General features: G+C 40.4%; 1 protein-coding gene across 1 annotated transcript in view; it reads right to left on the bottom strand.

The window, feature by feature from the left end:
- The window catches only part of ST8SIA6 (ST8 alpha-N-acetyl-neuraminide alpha-2,8-sialyltransferase 6), a 45,064-nt gene extending 26,076 nt beyond the window's left edge, over positions 1 to 18,988 (bottom strand). The window contains exons 1-4 of the mRNA XM_014269949.3: positions 18,693 to 18,988; positions 18,388 to 18,483; positions 9,361 to 9,459; positions 4,059 to 4,145 (exon numbers count right to left, since the gene is read on the bottom strand). Of these exons, the coding sequence (XP_014125424.2) occupies positions 4,059 to 4,145; positions 9,361 to 9,459; positions 18,388 to 18,483; positions 18,693 to 18,787 (377 nt within the window). The 5' untranslated portion in view covers positions 18,788 to 18,988. The remainder of the gene's footprint in view (positions 1 to 4,058; positions 4,146 to 9,360; positions 9,460 to 18,387; positions 18,484 to 18,692) is intronic.
- Between the last annotated feature and the right edge of the window lie 324 nt (positions 18,989 to 19,312).

Here is a 19,312-nt window from a genome sequence, read left to right as displayed (position 1 = left end):
TACCATTGGTGTATGCCCCAAATGAGAGTAAATTAAGCCTGTAAGTCTGTAAAGCAGACAGATGTGGAGGTGTAAAAAACAATTACAGCTTGCACTTAGCTGGGCTCCGTAATGTGTTGCAGTAATGAAGTATTTCTTTAAAGCGGAAAACCTTTGAAGAATACTGATATAATAATTAATATTCAGGTTACCTAGGGAACTTGAGACTCTGCTGACTGTAGCTAGAAGATCCTTTGCAGAGAAAGCTACCCAGCACAGCTTTTTTTTCCCTAGACCTTTAAGGATAACCTTTCCAGGCAGCTGTGAGATTATTTTCCCCACTTTTCCAAGTTTCTACCAAGTTTCTCCCTTACAGACAAGAAATCCTAGCACTTGTTCTGTCTAAAACAAGTTAGAGCTGATTATCTGAAAAGGGAGGAAGAATTCAGGTGGGCTTGTAAAAAAAGGCTGAGGAGGATGCTAGATGACTGAAGAGCCATAAAGAACAAAATAAATTTTTAAAAGGTCAAGAGAAGATTAATTTTATAAAGGAAAAGTCAGAATAAAAGAATAGTTTTCTATATGTCCCTAGAAATAAATGTTGGAGAAGACTCCAAAAATCACTGTTAGTAGGATGCTACTTGCACCACTCTTTTAACAATGACTGACAAATACTACTATGGGGCACAATAAATCTGAACTAGATTTCAAGAGCAATGAACCAAGTGCTTGCATTTGCTCCTCGGAGGGCAGCCTATGTCTGACAATGCTGATGTCATCACTATTGACACTATAATAAGTGAAATGCCAGAAGATTGGTTCCCTGACAGAGTCTGGAAAAAAATCAACCACAAAAGAGTGACTGTAAATATGGGAGGTATTAAAGAGAACATCATGGCTTGTACTTGCTTCCTTATTCTTCTTGATTTTGAGAAAGCATGTGTAAACATCACGTAGCCATCAAGAACCAGTGAGCGCTGCCAGAGAGCAGCCTAGCCAAGAGCACGTGAGCCAGCACAGCAGAGCAGCTTCAGAGGGAGCCATTTGGGAAAGGGCAGCCCTCTGACAACAATGGACACATTTTGCACAGCTGCATGACAAAGCTGAGCCAGGTAGTAGAGGGTCAGCCTGGACTCTGCTCTCCAACAGTGAATTGGCAAAAAACCTGTAGTTTATGTTAGACATGGCCGTCAGCTGTAACCCTTCTGCCAAATAAAAAGACAAGTATTTCTTTCCTCAACTGCACTTCTAATTTATATTCTTTTATTTGGCCTGGATCTGCTGGGAGAGCAGCTTACAATGTGAATGGATGTGTACTCCTTGGCACACAGTGCTGTCTTCTAGGAACACAGGAGTTACTGGCTTAGATCACAGATTCCTTCACTCCACTAGCAGCACAGTGGAAGCCAGCAGTAAAAGCTGCAAAGGAAAACACAGGAAAGCTTCTCTGAAAAACTAACTACCCAGGAGAAGCTGCTCTTGAACCTTATTAATTAGAGGTTAGTGTATGCCCTGAAGCATAAGACATTAAATCCCTTATAAATATGCATGCCCGCTCTTCAGAACTTCAGGAAAATAGAGAGATGTCAAAAAATTGACACTGCGCCTGAGAAGCATCTAAGCGTTCACTGCATTTAACAGATGGACAAACAGGAAAAGAAGTTAAGCAGCTTCTCTGCAGTCTTGTGAGCAGGCAGACTTCTGGTGGCACTGCCAGGTGAATAATGTGACACAGCTTCAAGTTTCTCCTGCTGAAGGTGGCTGGCTGTAGTACCCAATTTCTGCTGCACAGCCCCTCAGAGATTAATTTCCTCTTCTGCAAATGGGTGCGTTTATCTACTACTTAATGAGATTTTCAGACTGTAAAATATTTGTATTACACAGCTATTACTGACACAAGGATAAGTCAAAAAAAGAAAGATCTACTGCTCAGCGAATATTAATTCATTTATTTCACTACAACTCTAGAACTTTTTCACCCCCATAGTTCCATTAATGCATCATTTTTCAGCTGAAGTGCCCCTCAAAGCTAGTTGGAGGCTTAAGTCTGATAAATAAGCCTGGAAGTTCTGTAAGCATGGAGATTTAGCCAGCAAATTTTAAATAAAATTTGGTTTTCTTTTTAACATCTTTTTATTTTAAAGACTCCAATGACCACCTACTAAGAGCCTTGAAAATCTCCAGCATGGTCATGTATTAAGGACAACTGTAAAATTTTAATATACTATTTCCAAAAAACAATAGAGAAGACTGAGAATGAAAAAAGAAAGAAAAGACTTATGCAAAAGCACCCATCTTTTGCAAAATAATAATTAATGATGCCATGAATTATTATAAACCAAAGCACCAGTCCTTAGTCATGGAAATCTTTGATGTCATCAAATCAGATGAAATGTCAGAAACAGAATACATAGTACTGTCATTAGAATTGCAGCATGGGTTATGTACATATGAACTAGCTAATACTCCAGCTAGTTTGGATGTTAAAAACCAAGAAAACCATAACAGCACAGCCCTTGAATGTTGATTCAGTAATAAGTTTGTCCAGCCTGTGCTGAACCATGGATTTTAAAAGATGGTTTTCTGCTTGGTATATGAGCTAAATTAAAGTTAGTAAGATCACCTCAATGTACATAGAGTCCACACTTTTTGGTGGCTTAGTGCATCCAACAGATTTTTCTTTTGAATTTTTCCAGTTTGATCATTGGTTGCATAACCTACCTTGACTATTTATGACCCAGTCTCCTTGCTGGAAACCAAAGACAGCATGAGGAACAGCAAGCATCCTGTATTTAAACTCCAGTCTTATATGATGTTTTGGATGCTTGTTTGCCATAGGCCTAGAAGATGTAGAAGGTGACCCAGTGGAGGGGAGATTGTATAAGCAATAAATGAAGAAGTCAGGCTGGACAAAGGAGTGGCTACAGTGCCACTGATTCAAACACCCAGTACAGCAGAAGCAGTAGCAAATAGCTGGTATGTGATGGCTGGTCCATTTGGAGGGAAGAGAAGTTTAAAAAAAATAGATTGGAAAACAAAAAGTTCAAATGTAGCAGGGTGAAGAGTAGGTGAGAGCAGCTTCATCTCCCATCAACTCTGTGCAAGACACTTGCCTGTTCTGAGATGGAATGGGCTGCTTTACAGCTCCTTGTCATGCTGATAGCTCTGTGCACAGCTGAGGCCTGCCTGAGTCAATACAGTTTCTCTAACTCTGTGTATACTCCTATCTCAGCTTTGGGAAACACCATTAGTCCGCTGTGATACACAGCAAACACAGCATTTTATGGTGCACAAAACCCTTCACCCTGTCCCCCACCACCCCAAAACTGCTTCTTCCAAAGGGATCATGATGAACATATGGATATTAAGCTCTCAATGCTAGTTAATTCCAAAGAGTTGGAAGATAAGTCCATTTATTTGTTTTTAACAATCATGACGGAATCTTTAATTATGATCTATGTAAAAATGTAAATCAAGAGAGCTTTTTTCCCTGGAGAAAACAGGGATGGCACAGTGAAGCTGTTCTTTAAAACCAGCATGATTTCCAAATGAGAGTTTAGTCTTTTCAGAGCCCACCATCCCTACTGAGCACGTCCTTCTGTGCCATCCCAAAGAAGGACAGATGGAATCACGTGCTGTCATGCTCAGGGGCCATGGCATGCAGTGACAAACCTAATGAGTGCCTTGGGCACTTCTGCAATAGAGGCAATAGTCTTGGAGTGAGGAACACACTGCTTCATTATAGCCTTTTATCAGAGTGCTAGTTCAAATGGACAAAATAACATCCTCAGTACTTTAACACTGTAGGCTTTATGTCAGAAATATTTCAATTCATTCTACTTAAGTTAGTTTACCACTCATTATTGTGGATATAAATGAAATTACTTATGTAGTTCTTTAATTCTACTCAGTTTCAACAGTTAAATTCCACCAAACAAGAAGAGCCCCAGCATCAAAAAGTTGATAGAAATTACTACAAGCAATACAAAATTATCTGTTTAAAAGGGAATATTTAAATTTACAGCGTGTTAGAAAAATCTAGGGTAAACAGTTTTTCTTAATGAGACAATGAAAATTACCTGAATTTTGTAGATTCTTCTGGTTTCCTTACCCAGGTGCAGTTCTGCAGTTTTGTGACTATGTGAAGATAATAATCTTCTGAGTATCTAAAAAAGGAAACAACATCAAACACTAGAATACATATGTATATATATTTAGAAACAGTCTCTAAAAACATTCAAATGGTGCATTTATTAATAATAATGTGCATGGTGCATATATAATAGATTGCTTTTAGAACTCCATGACCTATTTTATTTTTGTAATTTGTAACAGCACTATCCTCATTTAACTAGCATGACCTATTAAACATCTCTTCTTAGTACTGGTGTCCTAATGAACTTCAGAAAGTTTCAAAAGTACATTTGTTTCAAACTCACATAACTGACCATAAATATTTTGAAACTCTTAGAAATCATCTCAAGTGCAAAATTCCAAAATAATATAAATAATTTTCTTATACTTAGTGGTTTAAACCATAAAGTGTTTTGAAAAGTGGCTCTTCCTGGCCAAGATAAAACATAACATTTCTTATGCCTGTTCTTTCATTTACTTAATAGAATCTCCAAAGCTCAATCATCTAAAGGCATTAGACCAATATTTACAGATGTAATTTTTCCTTTAAACTGTGTGTAAAATAAAACTATCTGCTATTTTACATGATCCAGAACTTTGGTTACATTGCTACATATAACCAAAAAGCTCTCTGCTCTTGAAAATCCATTCAAGAGATTTAAATTTGTTCACAAGCTAAATACTTTGTAATATGCAAGTCAAAAGAATTAAGACATTTTTGGCTTTCATGTTCTATGTTACTATTTCTCCCATTTGTGCCTGGATTATAATACAGGTTTTTAAAAACAATAACTGACTTAAGATAACTGGAGGAATAGGAAGAAAAGAAGGTATGGATGTCATGGTTAAAATTCTATAGGACCCAAGTCTCCATACAAGATCTAACTTGTATTATTTTAACAAAAATAGCTTAGTGTTGATCCAAGCGTTCATGAGTTTATTCAAGCTGTCACTTGGAAGTGTCTATTTTGAACAGTTTTACAAGAGTTGGGATGGCAACTTGACTTGTTTTTAAGTGGAGCATGAGAATTGATAAAAAGCAACATTAAAAAAAATGTCTGGTGGATGCAGCAGTAGAGGTCAATTATCTGAAAGCTTCCTTCTCTCTGTTCCACATTTGAAATAAACAGATTGTTTGCTTCATAAAAGTACTGCAATTGCTAAAGGTAACTCACTGATCCTACCCCAAGTAAAATCATGCCCAATTTCCACACAGAAAAATAAATTATAATTTGAAGAGGAATTTGCATTAAAACTGGTCTCTGGCTCAAGTTGGCATCTGTGACAACATGTACAAATTTCATCCTCCACACTTAGCAAACTCAAAACGGAACTAGAGATTATAACTAAACTGATTCTACTGAGTCCTTCACAACTCAAGAGAATTCAATCAGCAGAAGCAGGAAAAAACTAGTTTCATTGCAGCTGTAGCTGATCTGACCTGGTCCAGCACATTCCTCCTCCTTCCAGTCCAACTGCCTTGTGTCACTATGGGTACTTACCTGACTCCACTCCTGTTTTTCGTTTGCCAGGTTTTGCACTTGTTAAATGCTTTCATAGGCCACTTTTACTACCAGGGCAAAAAAATAATCCAGAAGGATTATTATATGCACATACATTTTCTTCTTGTTGTGTTAAACCAGACAAGAAAGATTCTGTCTAAGTCCACAGCAAGAATAAGCAAAGAGTGATGGAAATGGACAAACAGGGATCAAGGCCCTCCTATTTTGGCAGCTGCCTGCTGTTATGTTACCAGCCTTGGAACTGCAGCCACAGAAAATGGAACTACCTTCCTGCTGAAGCTGATCCCTAAATTGAGTCACGATGTGGACAGACAAGGGTCAGTAGGAGTGCAGGGCAGGGAGGGTTTGTGGGGTGAACGTGAGATAAAAGCACAAAACCAAAATAGCCAATTCTGATGTTGAGTAGCTCATCTGGTTTCATTTCTTAATATAAACAAGAAATCACTCTTAGATGCTTGGACTTACAAAAAAATTTCAGACATTAATAGGACAACAGACCACAAAGAGTTACTTACACTATAGTTATCCAGGAGAAAAAAAAATATAGCAAAAGCAAATTCTAGCATAAAGACATTGATAAGTTGAAGATAAGAGTCAGAAACGAAACGAGAAATTACCATCTCTTCAGAAAGAAACTGCACTGACTGACAATTTTTTAGTAAGTTACAGGGAAACATTTGGTAGGGAGAAGAATGAAAGCATAATCCATAATGCCAGTTCCAAGATCTCATAGGAAACATAGGCCCTCTCTGTCAGAAACTGTAAGGGCCCTCTCATACTTGTAACAGAAAATGCACTTTGGGTAAAGCACCAATTACAAAGCAAGAACACTGCAGCCTTTCCACAGCTGTCTCTACTGGACGGAATTGCTCTTGCTCAGAGCTATCCAAGCTCACCAGCTCACACAGAAAAGCTCCATTTCCAGGTCTTTACAAGTCAGAACACCAACTCTGCTCGCCCTATGCATTCAGTTTAGCTCCTCCTGTGACTTACAAGGACACTCTGGTCTGTCAGAACTTGTCTTTACCAGCAGGCACAGCACCACAGGCAGCACAGACATCCCAGCACGCTGTCCTGGGGGACAGGAGCTCCCAACTGTGGCAGTTCTGCAAGGCATCTGCTCACACCAGTAAAAGGTTTCTACCAAATGAACTCTAATACAGACAGCATTCCTAGAAATAATTTTTAAAGACTCTGGGATTTGCTGCAGCTGGGTTTATAGCCCAGAAAACTTTGTATTCTTCCCAGAAAGCTAATTTTAGCATTTCCTGCTTTAAAGGAGGCTTGGAGACTCACTTCTCCAAACAAATCAGTTCAGGCTATCAGGGAATCATTTCATGACTCTGCTGTAACCCAGACAGTCATCTTCTCCACTCTTCCATTTCAAAGAGCTGGCACATTACATAGATTTCCACTGGCACCTATGAGCCTCCAGCACATACTCACTGATGCTAAAACGGTTTTATTATTAAGATAAAAAAGAAAGGCTCAGGTAAATTGAGTCATAAAAATACTTGGATAACACAATGATTACAGTGCTGAGAAGAGTGAATGAATGAAACATGGTGTCTTTTTGTCCTGTTTTTGTCTGCCACCTGCACCACAACCATTATAATAATTTGCTGTCCTAGAAAACTCTCTTATACTATATGAGCCTGACTGACAAATAACACCTGGAAGACTTTTTTTTTTTCCCCCCCCAGACTATTTGTCAGGTAAGAAGTGACCTTCTATGTTAACTGCAGTGGCTAAGGTGGAATTACTATGCACATTCAAAGCACTGACAAAGTATTAGTATCTTCTAATTTTTGGAAGATATCTAAAGGAAAATAGCAAGGACAAATTGTAGAGACAGCATGGAGACAATAGGTAAAATGTCAGAACAGACAGATGCAGTCTCATTGGTTATTTACTAAAGCTAAATACCAGCTTGCAAAAAAGGTATTTGAATTGGAAGGAAGATTGAGCAGCAGGAGCAAAAAAAAAGGACACATTTCTACTTGGCAGTTTGTGTTCAAGAAACAAACAAATAAAAAAGAAAAACTGTGGCATGAAATGCAAAATAAGGGCAGGCTCTGTTTTGCCTCTGGACGTTTTAACATTACCAGAAAAAAAATATCAGTTTTATAAGCCCTCAGGAGATTTTACACAGGGGTTGCTCTAGAATAAAAATGGAAAACTGCTAGCGAAACTCAGCACTTCAGGCTCTTTGTCACCACCAGCACATACTTGCTATAATAATAACAACAACTTCCCACTTACATAGCATTTCTTACTATTAAATCATTTGACAAGCTTTAAATTAGTAATTTTTTCTTTCTCTTTCTCTTTCTTCCAGTTTAAGAGGCAGGAGTTTCCAGAATGTCCCTCCAAAGCTAGAACTGTAATATAAAGCATTTATATACCACACCCATGGGTCACAGCTTGAAAAAGCAACAAAACCCCGGCAGCCCCTCTCAGTGAAGGTCAATGGCTGCAATATTCATGGCAAAAGGCAATCCCTTGCTCCTTTTCTTTCCCAAGCATCTGTTTCTCTTCCTACCTACCCAGTTCATCTTCTGCCTCATTAAATGGTACAACCCCTTTCTCTTTAACCATGGAATAAAAGTCTTGTACTTTGTAAAGTTTCTCCCATAATCTCAGCTCCAAAATGTTCTCAATGAACATTTGAAGAGCTCATCTCCAAAGACTGCAAAACTTTGCAATGTGTGGGATAAACAACTGCATTTATATTGCTGCAAGTGGATTTTGAAAGCAATACAGTGACTGCTTTTCCTCCCCTTGGTGTTAATCTCTCAAGTTTTCAGTCAACTGCATTATTTTACCTCTGCCAGTCTGTGTTCCAGCTCTCACTATCAGTGCATCAGTAACATAGTGGTCTAGCACCCTTCAAAAGAATAAAAACTTCAATGATATGTTGCTGAAAAAAGTGGAATAATGATGGAAGAAGAGATTGTAAAGAAGGAGGGAAAAAGAATGAATAAATAAATAAAGAAGCAATAATAAGAGCAAAGACAAAATGCTGGAAATACGATGATTTAAAGAGATGTGAAAGGTTTTGAAATGCAATAAAAAAGTGAGGAGGGGGCAGAAAAGACAGAGTATGTTTTCAAATCACCATTTAATGCTGTTTTGGCATTAGGTAAAAACTTGAATTCTCCAGTACTTTGAATAGGGAAAGGCATATAATTGTTTTTAGTTCACCTTTTGTTTCTCATTCTATTTCTCTTCCCAAATGGAGGGGAGCAGGGAGGGAAGCTCCCACTTTTAAAGACAGCATGGCACCATCCATTCTAAGCTGCAACTCAGTCCTAATGGGAAGCCTTTCTTACCTTCAATGTTTTATTTGTTGGTGCATCCTTTTGTTTATTGGTGCATTGATATAGGAAAACTGAAGTTGCTCATAAAAGGAGGAGTGCTCACCAGTCAGGGAAAAGACTCTCAAAAATGAAATTATACCCCTCACTTCTACTCAGTATTTTTGTGAATAACTTGTTGCTAAATGCCAAGAAGAAATCTTGTATTGTGAAAATAAAAAAAGTTAAAATCCCACCTCAAATAAATCTTATCCATGTAAAAGAAAAAAAAGCAGCAAACATTGGTTGAACAAATTCAGTTTTCTGTTGCATAGCTTCCCTTTAATAAACAAGAATTATGTAAAAAAGGACAATCTTTTACCCTTCTATTTAAAACAAACAAAGCAGAAAGGACAGCAAACACCTACCTTTTCTTCTTGATAGATGATGACAAAATGTTGTCCTGAATTGCCTTACATTTTGAAGCCTGTTCAAACTGGTAAATTCCATTTTTATTATGAGTTGTTCTGTTAAAAGTGAGCAGGAGGAGAAAAGGCAATAAACTTTAGAAGAGAGAACATATTTTACCAATTTTGTCACATTTACTTTATTATGCCAATAGGATTAATAACCATTGATTTAGCTGAAAACATTACTAAAGAAACCTTATGGACTTCTATTGTGAAGTTCTTGTTATTAAAAGAGAGTTTTCTGCTAGGCAATATAAAATATGTGGTTGTTTAAAGTAACACTATTTTATAGTCTGAATTATATTTTCCACTTTACACTGTAATCAGCAAATGTAATTTTAAAAAAATGAAATTGAAAGCTTCCTGAACATTAAGTTTTGAAGATATTTAAAATATTCACTAGTAAATATTCAGCAGATGTGGTTTCCTAAAATTGCTGATGAAATGCAATATTTGGAGTGAATATAATATATACAGGAAAGTTCATCCACAGGTGAAGAGGGCCTTTGTACTTTGACCTTAACTTAATGATTCAAGTATAATACTTCCTGCCTTGTTTATTCTTTATTTACACATAAAGAACAAATATTTGTAAAAGGAACCAGGGGAAGTGTCAGATAGTATCTTTAATTCCTGTCTTACTTTCACCAAACTCCTGTGTGGTCCTCTTGCTCTGGGCAGTCCTTGTAGAAGAATGAGATTGTAGTAAATGTAGTAAATGACTGAGATACCAAGGTCTGATTCCATTCACATCAGTTCATCCTGTATCTATGTCCAATCTCATACAATCACCCTCTTCTAACGTAGCCTTCCACTCTGTAGATTGCCATTTACCCTAAAGACTTCTTCTCTGGCATTATTCTCCCTGCCCCTCACCATGTTCTTCCCTGCCACCTCCCCCTCCTCTTTGCTTCTTTCCACTGATTCACTCCATACAGAGCCCCTGGACATTGCAGCCTTTTGCTCAAACCAGAAGCAGAAACACAGAAGGCAGAGGGGCCGTGTGCTGTTCTTAGAGAACAAGTGAAACATCTCTGCACAGAGGCACTCACACAAGAGAAAGCCCTTCCTGCTTTGTGCTTCTGAGCCATCACTGCTTTTACTGACAAGGACCAAAACTTCACCTGCTACAACATGGAGACCCCTTAGCAACAAGGTTTCTGACAAGCTGATTTTGAAGACTTGCTTGGGAAAGATGCCATTTCAAGCCACAGAACCACAGAGTGGCTGGGGCTGGAAGGCATCTCCAGAGCTCATCTAGTCCAAACTCCCTGCTCAGGCAGGGCCACCTAGAGAGGGGGAGCAAGGACTGTACCAGATGCTTTTGAATATCTCCAAGCACAGAGACTCCATCACCTACCTGAGCAGCCTGTGCCAGTGCTCAGTCACCCTTACAGTGAAAAAGTGATGCCTGATGGTCAGAGAGACCCTCCTGTGTTCCAGCTGGTGAGCAGTGCCTCTGTTCTAGCACTGAGCACCACTAATGAGAACTTGGCTCCATCCCCTGCACCCTCCCTTCAGGTGTCAGTAAGTTCTCTCCTGAGCATTCTCTTCTTAAACACTTCAGATGAACAGACTGACTGAAGAGTAAAGAATAAATACTTATTTTGCTACTGAGCTGACTCTCATAGTCATAGCTGACAGGGAAGGAAAGAACCACCTTTCTTTTTCTTTCCATTGTCCATGAATTTTCTAGAGTTAGTCACCCCTAGTAGCAATTTCCACAGGATGTAGGCTGCCAAGGAGAGAGAACAGCCCTCTTCATTTCTTCCCACCACCAATAAATTCTTCCCAGTATACACTCAGTGCCCCTGAGGAAGTATCCAGTCTGTATGCCCCTTGTTGAGGGAAACAGTAAGACAACACAACATAAACCTCTATCCTTCCAGTTCTGCAGTGACTCCAATAGATAGTAACAGCTGGCACTGCCTACTGAGAGCTCCTTGGCTGCCTTTGCATACAGCTCTTTATCTCATTTTTTCTCAAGGAGTGAAATACAAATAGCAGAAGGCTCTCAGAGCACACAGTTCAGAGCTAAGAACTCTGCAGACCTCCCATAGCAAGTGCTAGCAAATATTCTGCCTAAAAAATGTATGTACACAGGTTTACTGCAGCTTGCTCTCAATGGTTCTGTCTATGCAGAACAACCAGGTAGGCCCCTCCCAGTTCTCAAACAAATTTAGGTAGCACTACTTCCTCTCATGCTTCCTGTCTCTTGCTTTTCTAACTTAGTAACATCAAATGATTATTCTGCAGCTGCAGCTTAAAATAAGAGAAATGGCTACAGGCAAAAGTTTAGCTGTCTAAACAGCATCTTAAAGAAACAGAAAGGAAAAAAAAAGAACAATCGATAACAGCAAAGTGCATGTTACTGCTGCAAATAAGCCTTTCATTATAACTAAAACCTAAGATGTTGGATATGCTGATTTGAGAAGTGGCCCCAGCCCCTCTGAGCCACCACTGGCCAGAAGAGACTGCCTAAAATGTGAATATGCCAAGTGGATGACCAAGCCAGAGCAGGCAGCTAGGTCTGATCAGCTCCCTGCAAGGGGCATTAGCAGAGCACCAACATTCTTGCACAACTCAGTGCAGACAACCATTACAAGTCCTTACAGCTTCCTATTAATTTATGTCCTGAGATCTGTGGGGCAATGAATAAATATTCTCTCAAAAACAAGCTTTACTCCACAGATTTTTTAGTCCTTTCAAAAATTCCTAAGATCAACACAAGCAAGTTGCCTCATTTTTTTAATACACAATTGTTTTTAGGTAATCCTTTTCAAGACCTGAAAAATTCAAAAAAGGGGAAGTTAGAGAAAAAAGAGAGAACAAAATAAATCCCTATTCTGTTTTGTCATTAAAGCCCCACAATCACTTTTACAGCCACATGATAGAACACCAAAATGCTTCTTCTGTGGCTTTTTGTACATAAAATTTACTTAACCCTCTTTATGTGGTGCAAAAGGCACAAAATTAAAACAATTTATTTTCAAGAGATATAAAGCAGTTACCCATTCCATTAAAAGTTAAATTTCTGAATTTCTGTTTCACTGTCAGAGTAGCCTCTGCTTCACTTGAGTGAAATCTTTTTGCACTTAGATAAGATGGGTGTGCAAGAGACAGTCCAGACTTCTACTGCATTATTCATGGCAAAGTTGCACAGACATCAAACTCAGATTAAATTTTTGCTCATTTCAGACAATTGTGCAAGGCAACATTTACCACTAAACTAATTTACCTGACCCAGTGGATGACAGTCTGTTCACTACTTAGAGCAGCACAACAAATTCTGCAATGAAATCAGTAACGTGCCTCATAACACAGCTATCAGCTACATTCAACTAATTCTGTGAACTATTAAGCTAAATGAGAACTTGAAGTAGAAACATTCTGTTGGTTTGAACTCATAAAACTGATGATACAGAGAAATTTCAGCTGTATTTTCCCTAGGGCTTAGATGTTCTCAAAGCCAATCTCATTGGACCAAATCTGAAAAACAGGGGCTTTTTTAATCATATATGAACAGCTTGAGGACCACATACTTCCTATGGTAATTCTAGAAACTCAGGAAGTACACCATCTGTACGTTAATAAATCCACAGTAGATTAAGACCATGTGCTTATCTATCAGCACGTTTTTATTCTATATCTTGCTCTCAGGAAGGCAGCAGATCCTCAAACTGTAAAATGTTTAAGACAAGTACTGACTCCATCTTAAGACAGAAACTATATGGAAAGTCCTTTTGCTGCTCCTGCAGCATTCAGTCCTGAGACAACAGGGAACCTTAGTGCAGGAAATCACCAGACAGAGGGGTAAGTAGGAGAGCATTCTGGGGGAGAAGAAAGGTACAGGAAGGAAAAGCAAAGGCACACCCTTTAAAAACAAAACTAAACCCAAACCCAGTTATCAGAGTAGGAAAATGGAATAGGCATAAGACGGAGGAATGATAGGGAAGACAAGAAAAGAAAAAAAGGCAGATGGAAAAACTGCTGCTGTGAGTTACACTGTAACACGAAGATTAAAAGGTCACTCTTCTAGATATCCCTCAAAATCAGGTAGAAACAGAGAATGTGGGATGAGATAGTCAAAATTTCTCAGAACTGAACTGTTTGGCAGCAGTGAAAGCAACAAAAATTTCACCTCCCTAGTAAATAAATCCACCCTGAAAGTAAGGGAAAATCCCACTCGTGGGCTATTCACGCCACACCCAGCATAATAAATTGTTGCTCTTTTCTATAGCTTCTTGATCTTGGCTGTCTGAAGCAGCACAAGAGCTTTAAACATGTTCCAGCTGAGCATCTCCAGCTAAAAAGGATAACTTCTGTATGCAAAATTACACATTTTTATCATTCTACCAAAATGGCACTGAATAGCATTATCCAGATTGTGAAAATCTTCTGTCTTAATCTCTCCCTTGAAGGGACTAATTTGTATTTGAATCTCATCATCTGTTAGTTGAATACTATTAAAAAACCCCAAATCCATACTTCTATAGGCAGGGTGCTCTTAAGTGCTGTCTTTGACACTATTTCAAATTAATCAGATGATAAGAATATAGTGATGTTTTTAAAGTTCACAACACCTTGATTAATAAGGCAATACACAATTTAAATTCTTGGTGAAATGGACTATAAAAATTGCTTCATCAAACCACAGGAGTAAGAATTTGTCTTGAAACATTAATCACAGCAACTGTTAAAGGGATTGATCCTACTATCTTCGTTCGAGTTCCTATAGAGGTATTGCTTTTCTAAGGAATGCTAAATCAGGTCTTTAACACAAACTGCATCTTGAAATTATTTGAAAGACCCTCCAGTACATTCACCAGGGCTATGTATAACATCAGATACTTTTTATTTATAAAATCCATAAACTGCATGACAGGTAACATGACAAGCAACATTCAGAATCTCATGGTAGGTGAAGTGAAAAGAATAAGGTACTTACACTAAAATCATGTTACAAGGGCACACAATAGAATGACAGAGCAGTTTCACTTGGACCAAGTAAACAGAAACATTTCACCACTGTCAGAACATAAATATGTCCTGGCAGCAGCTTTCAACTGAACACCTATTCATTTAGACAGAACTAATGCATGATGCATGGATTCAAAATATGCTCCTAAAATATATCTGCATGCATCACTTGGGGTGAAGGGGCAAAATATCAAGAGACCAGTAAAATTAGTGAAGTGGACCCCCATTGCTGACTAATCTGAACCATAGTAAATTATTTGTGCAGTATACTAGGCTACTCCATAATTGTGGTATTAGCCTGTCTCTTTTCCCCCTTCTGACTGCCTGAATGCAGTATTTTGTCAGGAGACAGAATGTACAGGTCTCTGTAGCATTGTTAATTAAGTATAGCTGTTTATTTCCTAGGCCTGCATACAGATCTGCTGCTGAGAGAGGAATTGGGGAAATCAACACTATGGAACACTGTATTAATACTAACTTGTTTACCCATAGCTTCTCAATCACCTCCTCCCACTGTTCAATTATCTCAGTGGTCTTTACACTGGGCTTCCCCTGGACCTGCAAAGACAGAAAGCAAGCTGGGGAAATAGTAAGTGAATGCCTTAAAACTAGCAACACAGACTAACAGAGCTATGGTGGTCAGTTCTTTAGGGTGCTGCTGCCTTGTTTCTTTTATATAAAGTATACATAAATAGTGCCTTTTTTTTGACTTCTCATGCAGGACCTGGCATGATTTATCTGCTACATATTCCTGGGTAGTAAAATAGCAGCTAGAATTTCTTCCTAAATTTAACCTAGCACACCCTGGGCTTCATAACAAAAAAAATACTGCCTAGCTTCTCTTACTGTTTTCATTTCCCCCTGATAAGCACTAGCAGCACTGAGTCTTCTGTTCTACTATTAATGTAACCACTAAACAAACAACTATGCCTGCACAAACAGTTGGGGAGAGAGGAAAGGAGAGAGGGAAGACCAAGGATCTAAAGGTGAGAAAAATGCAAGACTTCTTTTTTTGGTTGTACTGTTGAAAATATAAGAAGGCTGTAGTTAAGAAAATAGAAATTGTACTCACAGTTACAGCTTAAAAATTGAGAGGACAGTATGAGGCATAGATAGGAGAAATCTGCCAGAGAACATATTATTCATGGAACCAGTGTCATTTATGCTGCAATAAGTCTGGAGGTTACTAGACATATCTTACTAACAGTGGCCTTTTTTTTTTTTCAGTAAGAAACCCTACTAAGAGGCACAGTAGGCTGTGAAATGAGCCCAAGACTAGATGTGCAAGTCGCACTGTAGAGGCAGTCACATTGCCCCAATTAGCTAAGGCTTAACAAGAAAAAGGGGTAAGCAACAAACCTCTAAGAGATAAACCACATCATCAAGGTTATTTACTAAGACACAGATCCCCAGAGAACTTTAGGTGCCTGATCACCATGTATTTAAACACTGCTGCACATAATATCTGCCTAAATATCTAAGAGAGTCTGATCCAATCCTCTGCTTTTCATCCTTTCATCCTTCAGTTTCATCCTTTAAAAGTATTACTCAAAGTAAAAGAACAGATTAGCTTTCAATACTGCAAGGTAACAGAATAATAGGACCTTAGAGATTCTTTGGGAGATGTCTGGTTACAAATATGCCTCCAACAGCAAAGGAAATAATGATAAAAAAGATTAGCTTGTGACTGTGAAGACTGTCTAGATTACTTTTACTTAGAGGTCAAGGATAGTGCCTAGGTTTTTTTTCTTTTTCCTTTCCTGGAAACATCCACGTACATCCTCTTACTCCTATGCAGGAAAGGAGGTTGCTGCCAATAACACAGCAATGCCACTCAAATGATCGGGGTTGTTTAGGAGATCCACACTACCCCACAGCACACTGGAATCTAATTCCTATTGACCAGACCATCCATCTCCATCACTGAGGGATTGCTCTGAACTCCTGAATGAGTCCAGATGCTCTCTGGATCAAGCATCTCCAGCATGGCCCTTAGCCAGGCCCAGTCCAGCTGCTGCCTGGATCAAACCCCTCCATCATGGCTCCCTGCCCAGTCCTGCTGCTCTCTGGATGAACCAACAGCTCCTGGTCAGTCCAGTCCAGCAGCTCTCCCTCCTTTCTCATTAGCCACACATGCACCACAAAGCCCTGTCAGGCCAGCCTACTGAGCACAGTCAGTCAGGTGAGAAAGCACATCCACTCTCGGATTCAGCTGGCAAGACATCTCTCCAAAGACACTGCAGTTACAGGAGCTTGAGTATATTGAAACTTTCTTTGATGAATTATTTACTTGACACACTTTTGCAGACACTTAGTCATGAAGAAATACAATTTCAAGCTGACAAAAACTAGCTTCAAATTGGTGTCAAAATCCTCCAAGTAGAATAAGGAAAAATACATATTTAAAATCACAATCTCACTTGCCCTATTACAAAGGTTAAAAAAATTACATGGATTTTCAGACCTCTTTGGTATGTGTTGTTTCTACTTTCATTGCTCCAGTTGAGTGTACTAAGAGCAGATGGGAAATAGACTGTTCTCTGAAGTGCTCTCTATCAGCATTTCTAGTCAATTCAATTCCATGGTATAACACAGAGAGCTGAATGAAAGGAGAGGCAACTCAGAAACTAGTAGGGAAGAGCGTGAGGAGATGGGCCAGAGGGAAACCACAGACACAGCCCAAAACAGAGTGGAAGGAAGAATGGAGTAATGGCTACCAAAAAAAGCAAAGCAGAACAGTACATACTGCAAAAAACCAGTATCAAGAGGAGGAAAGATGGGAAAAAAAGCAGAAAGGGGAAAAAATGAGAACAGGAAAGAGAAGCAGGCTAGAAGCTCGTAACAGTAGGTAGGAACATTTGGAGAATTCTGTTCCTTTTTTTTCACTCTAACTTTGAAAGATGCTATAAACTACAGCTTGTGCAAGTTTTAAATATTGAGGGAAAGAGCACAACAGTATCTCATCAGAAACATATAAGAAATGCACTGTTAGGGTACACTGCAATCATTACTGCAACTAACATCACTTGCATTCACTTACGGAAAGCACAGGCTACCAAATACAGCTAGATTTAGTGAGATGGTGGCCTCAGTAAGGTTAACTGCACTGTCACCATCGTCTTCAACACAACCAGGACATCACAGTTTCTGTGAAAGACCCAATTCTTAAGTTCTTTCTGATTTTTATATTGTGTTTTTTGACTGTAATATATATTAACATATAATAGTCATGGTAACTGCAAAAGTAATAATGCCATATAAAGTAAAAGAAGAAACAAGAAATTTTTCAAAACTACTTCTTACATAGTATTGATCTCGTGTGTGGATTACACCACCATCTTCTGCACTCTTAGTTTTCCTACAGTGTGTGGGAACCCAAGAGCATAAAAACAATAGTCATTAGTATTGAAGTCTGCATGTAAGGCACAACGTTTCACAGCTGATTTTACAAAGTACCTTCACATTAAATTTCACAGTATAAAATAACAGGCTGTAAAGCAAAAATCTACACTGATCTAGAGGGTCAAGACACAGGATCAAATGAATGGGCTCCCATAAAGTACAATGCCAACCCAAAACTAAACAGGCTTCATATGTCTTGCCTTCATTGTAAATGGATTGTAAATGATAAATCTGCATTTTTAACTAAATACAGATTACAAAAACAGTAATAGCATTTCCCAGCTCCACCTTCCTGGAAAGAATAATAAAAAGATACCTGGAACGTGTCATTCAGCAGGCACTTTTTGCATGGTACGCTAACAAAACTGCTCTACGCAGTATTTTATTGGGCTCGAAACCAAAGGCAGTGACAGCCGTCAATAAGGGGGCCCATGGACAGATAATTCATTATAGTTAAGGCAAAGTGCTATTTGCCCTAATAATCTCTAACGCTCTCTCTGATCAAGCTACCGAAACAAAAGCGAGAATGAACCGGAGCGAAGGCGAATTTCTGCTTTTGCAGACCCGACATCACGGACGCACCAGCGGGCGTCCAGCCCGTACCTGTTCTCGGTGTGGGGAAGGGGCGTCAGGGGAGACCTGAGGGCTCGCACCACTTTCGGCGTGACAGCCGCTACTCCTGCGTCCTCCTGCCAGCCCCTGGCAAGCGAGACGGGAAAAGTTGTCAGGACCAGTGATTGAACATCACCCGGCGAGAGCGGCGCCGCTCTCCTGCCCACGACCCGCGCCGAGCCCAGACCGAGCCGAGGGCACGGCCAGGCTCCGCCGCGCCCCGCGGGGCTGGTCCCGCTCCTCCCGCCCTCCCCAGCCGGCTCCGGACCGCGGGCGAGGCCGCCCGGCCGCCCTACCTGGCGCGGAGGGGCTGCTGGCCGCCCAGGCGCAGGAGGCAGCCTCCCAGCAGCAGGCTGCCCAGCGCCGCGGCCAAGGCGATGACAGCCCGCATGGTGCGCTCGGCAGCGGCGCCCGTCGCAGCTACGGCCCCATAGTATTTAAGGGAGGCTGCGGGGAGGGGGAGGCGGCCATGGCAGCCACAGGGTCTCTGCGCTCCGCCCCTCGCCCGCAGCCCTGCGCCGCCGCCGCCGCTGCTGCCATCGGCCCCCCCTCCCGCCGCGGCCGCCGCGTGGGCCCGGCCCGCCGGTGCTGGCGGGGAGCGGCCGGGCTCGGCCGGCGTGAGGGCGGCACCCGGGGTGCTTTGCTAGAGGCCTGTGCCGGCCGCCCCTCGGGGCGCTTCCCGCAGCGCTTCCCTGTGTCGAGGGTGGCGGAGCGAGGGAGTCGAAACTGCCCAAACTTTAATGGGGGAGAGGGGCGCCCTGCGGGACGGCGGCGGGAGCAGGGTGCGGGGCTTGCCCGGCGAGGGCAGGCAGCCCTGCCCCGTGGCTGGCGTATTGAAGCCGCTGCAGCTTCAATAGCTCTTTCTCTGAATTAAAAAGTAATAGTCAATGTGTCCTGTGTTTTGTCTCATAAAAGG

This window comes from Zonotrichia albicollis, chromosome 1 (assembly GCF_047830755.1).
Source record: "Zonotrichia albicollis isolate bZonAlb1 chromosome 1, bZonAlb1.hap1, whole genome shotgun sequence".
Taxonomy (NCBI): domain Eukaryota; kingdom Metazoa; phylum Chordata; class Aves; order Passeriformes; family Passerellidae; genus Zonotrichia; species Zonotrichia albicollis.
Note: the sequence above shows the minus strand (reverse complement) of the source record. Positions and strands in the feature narration are given on the sequence as shown.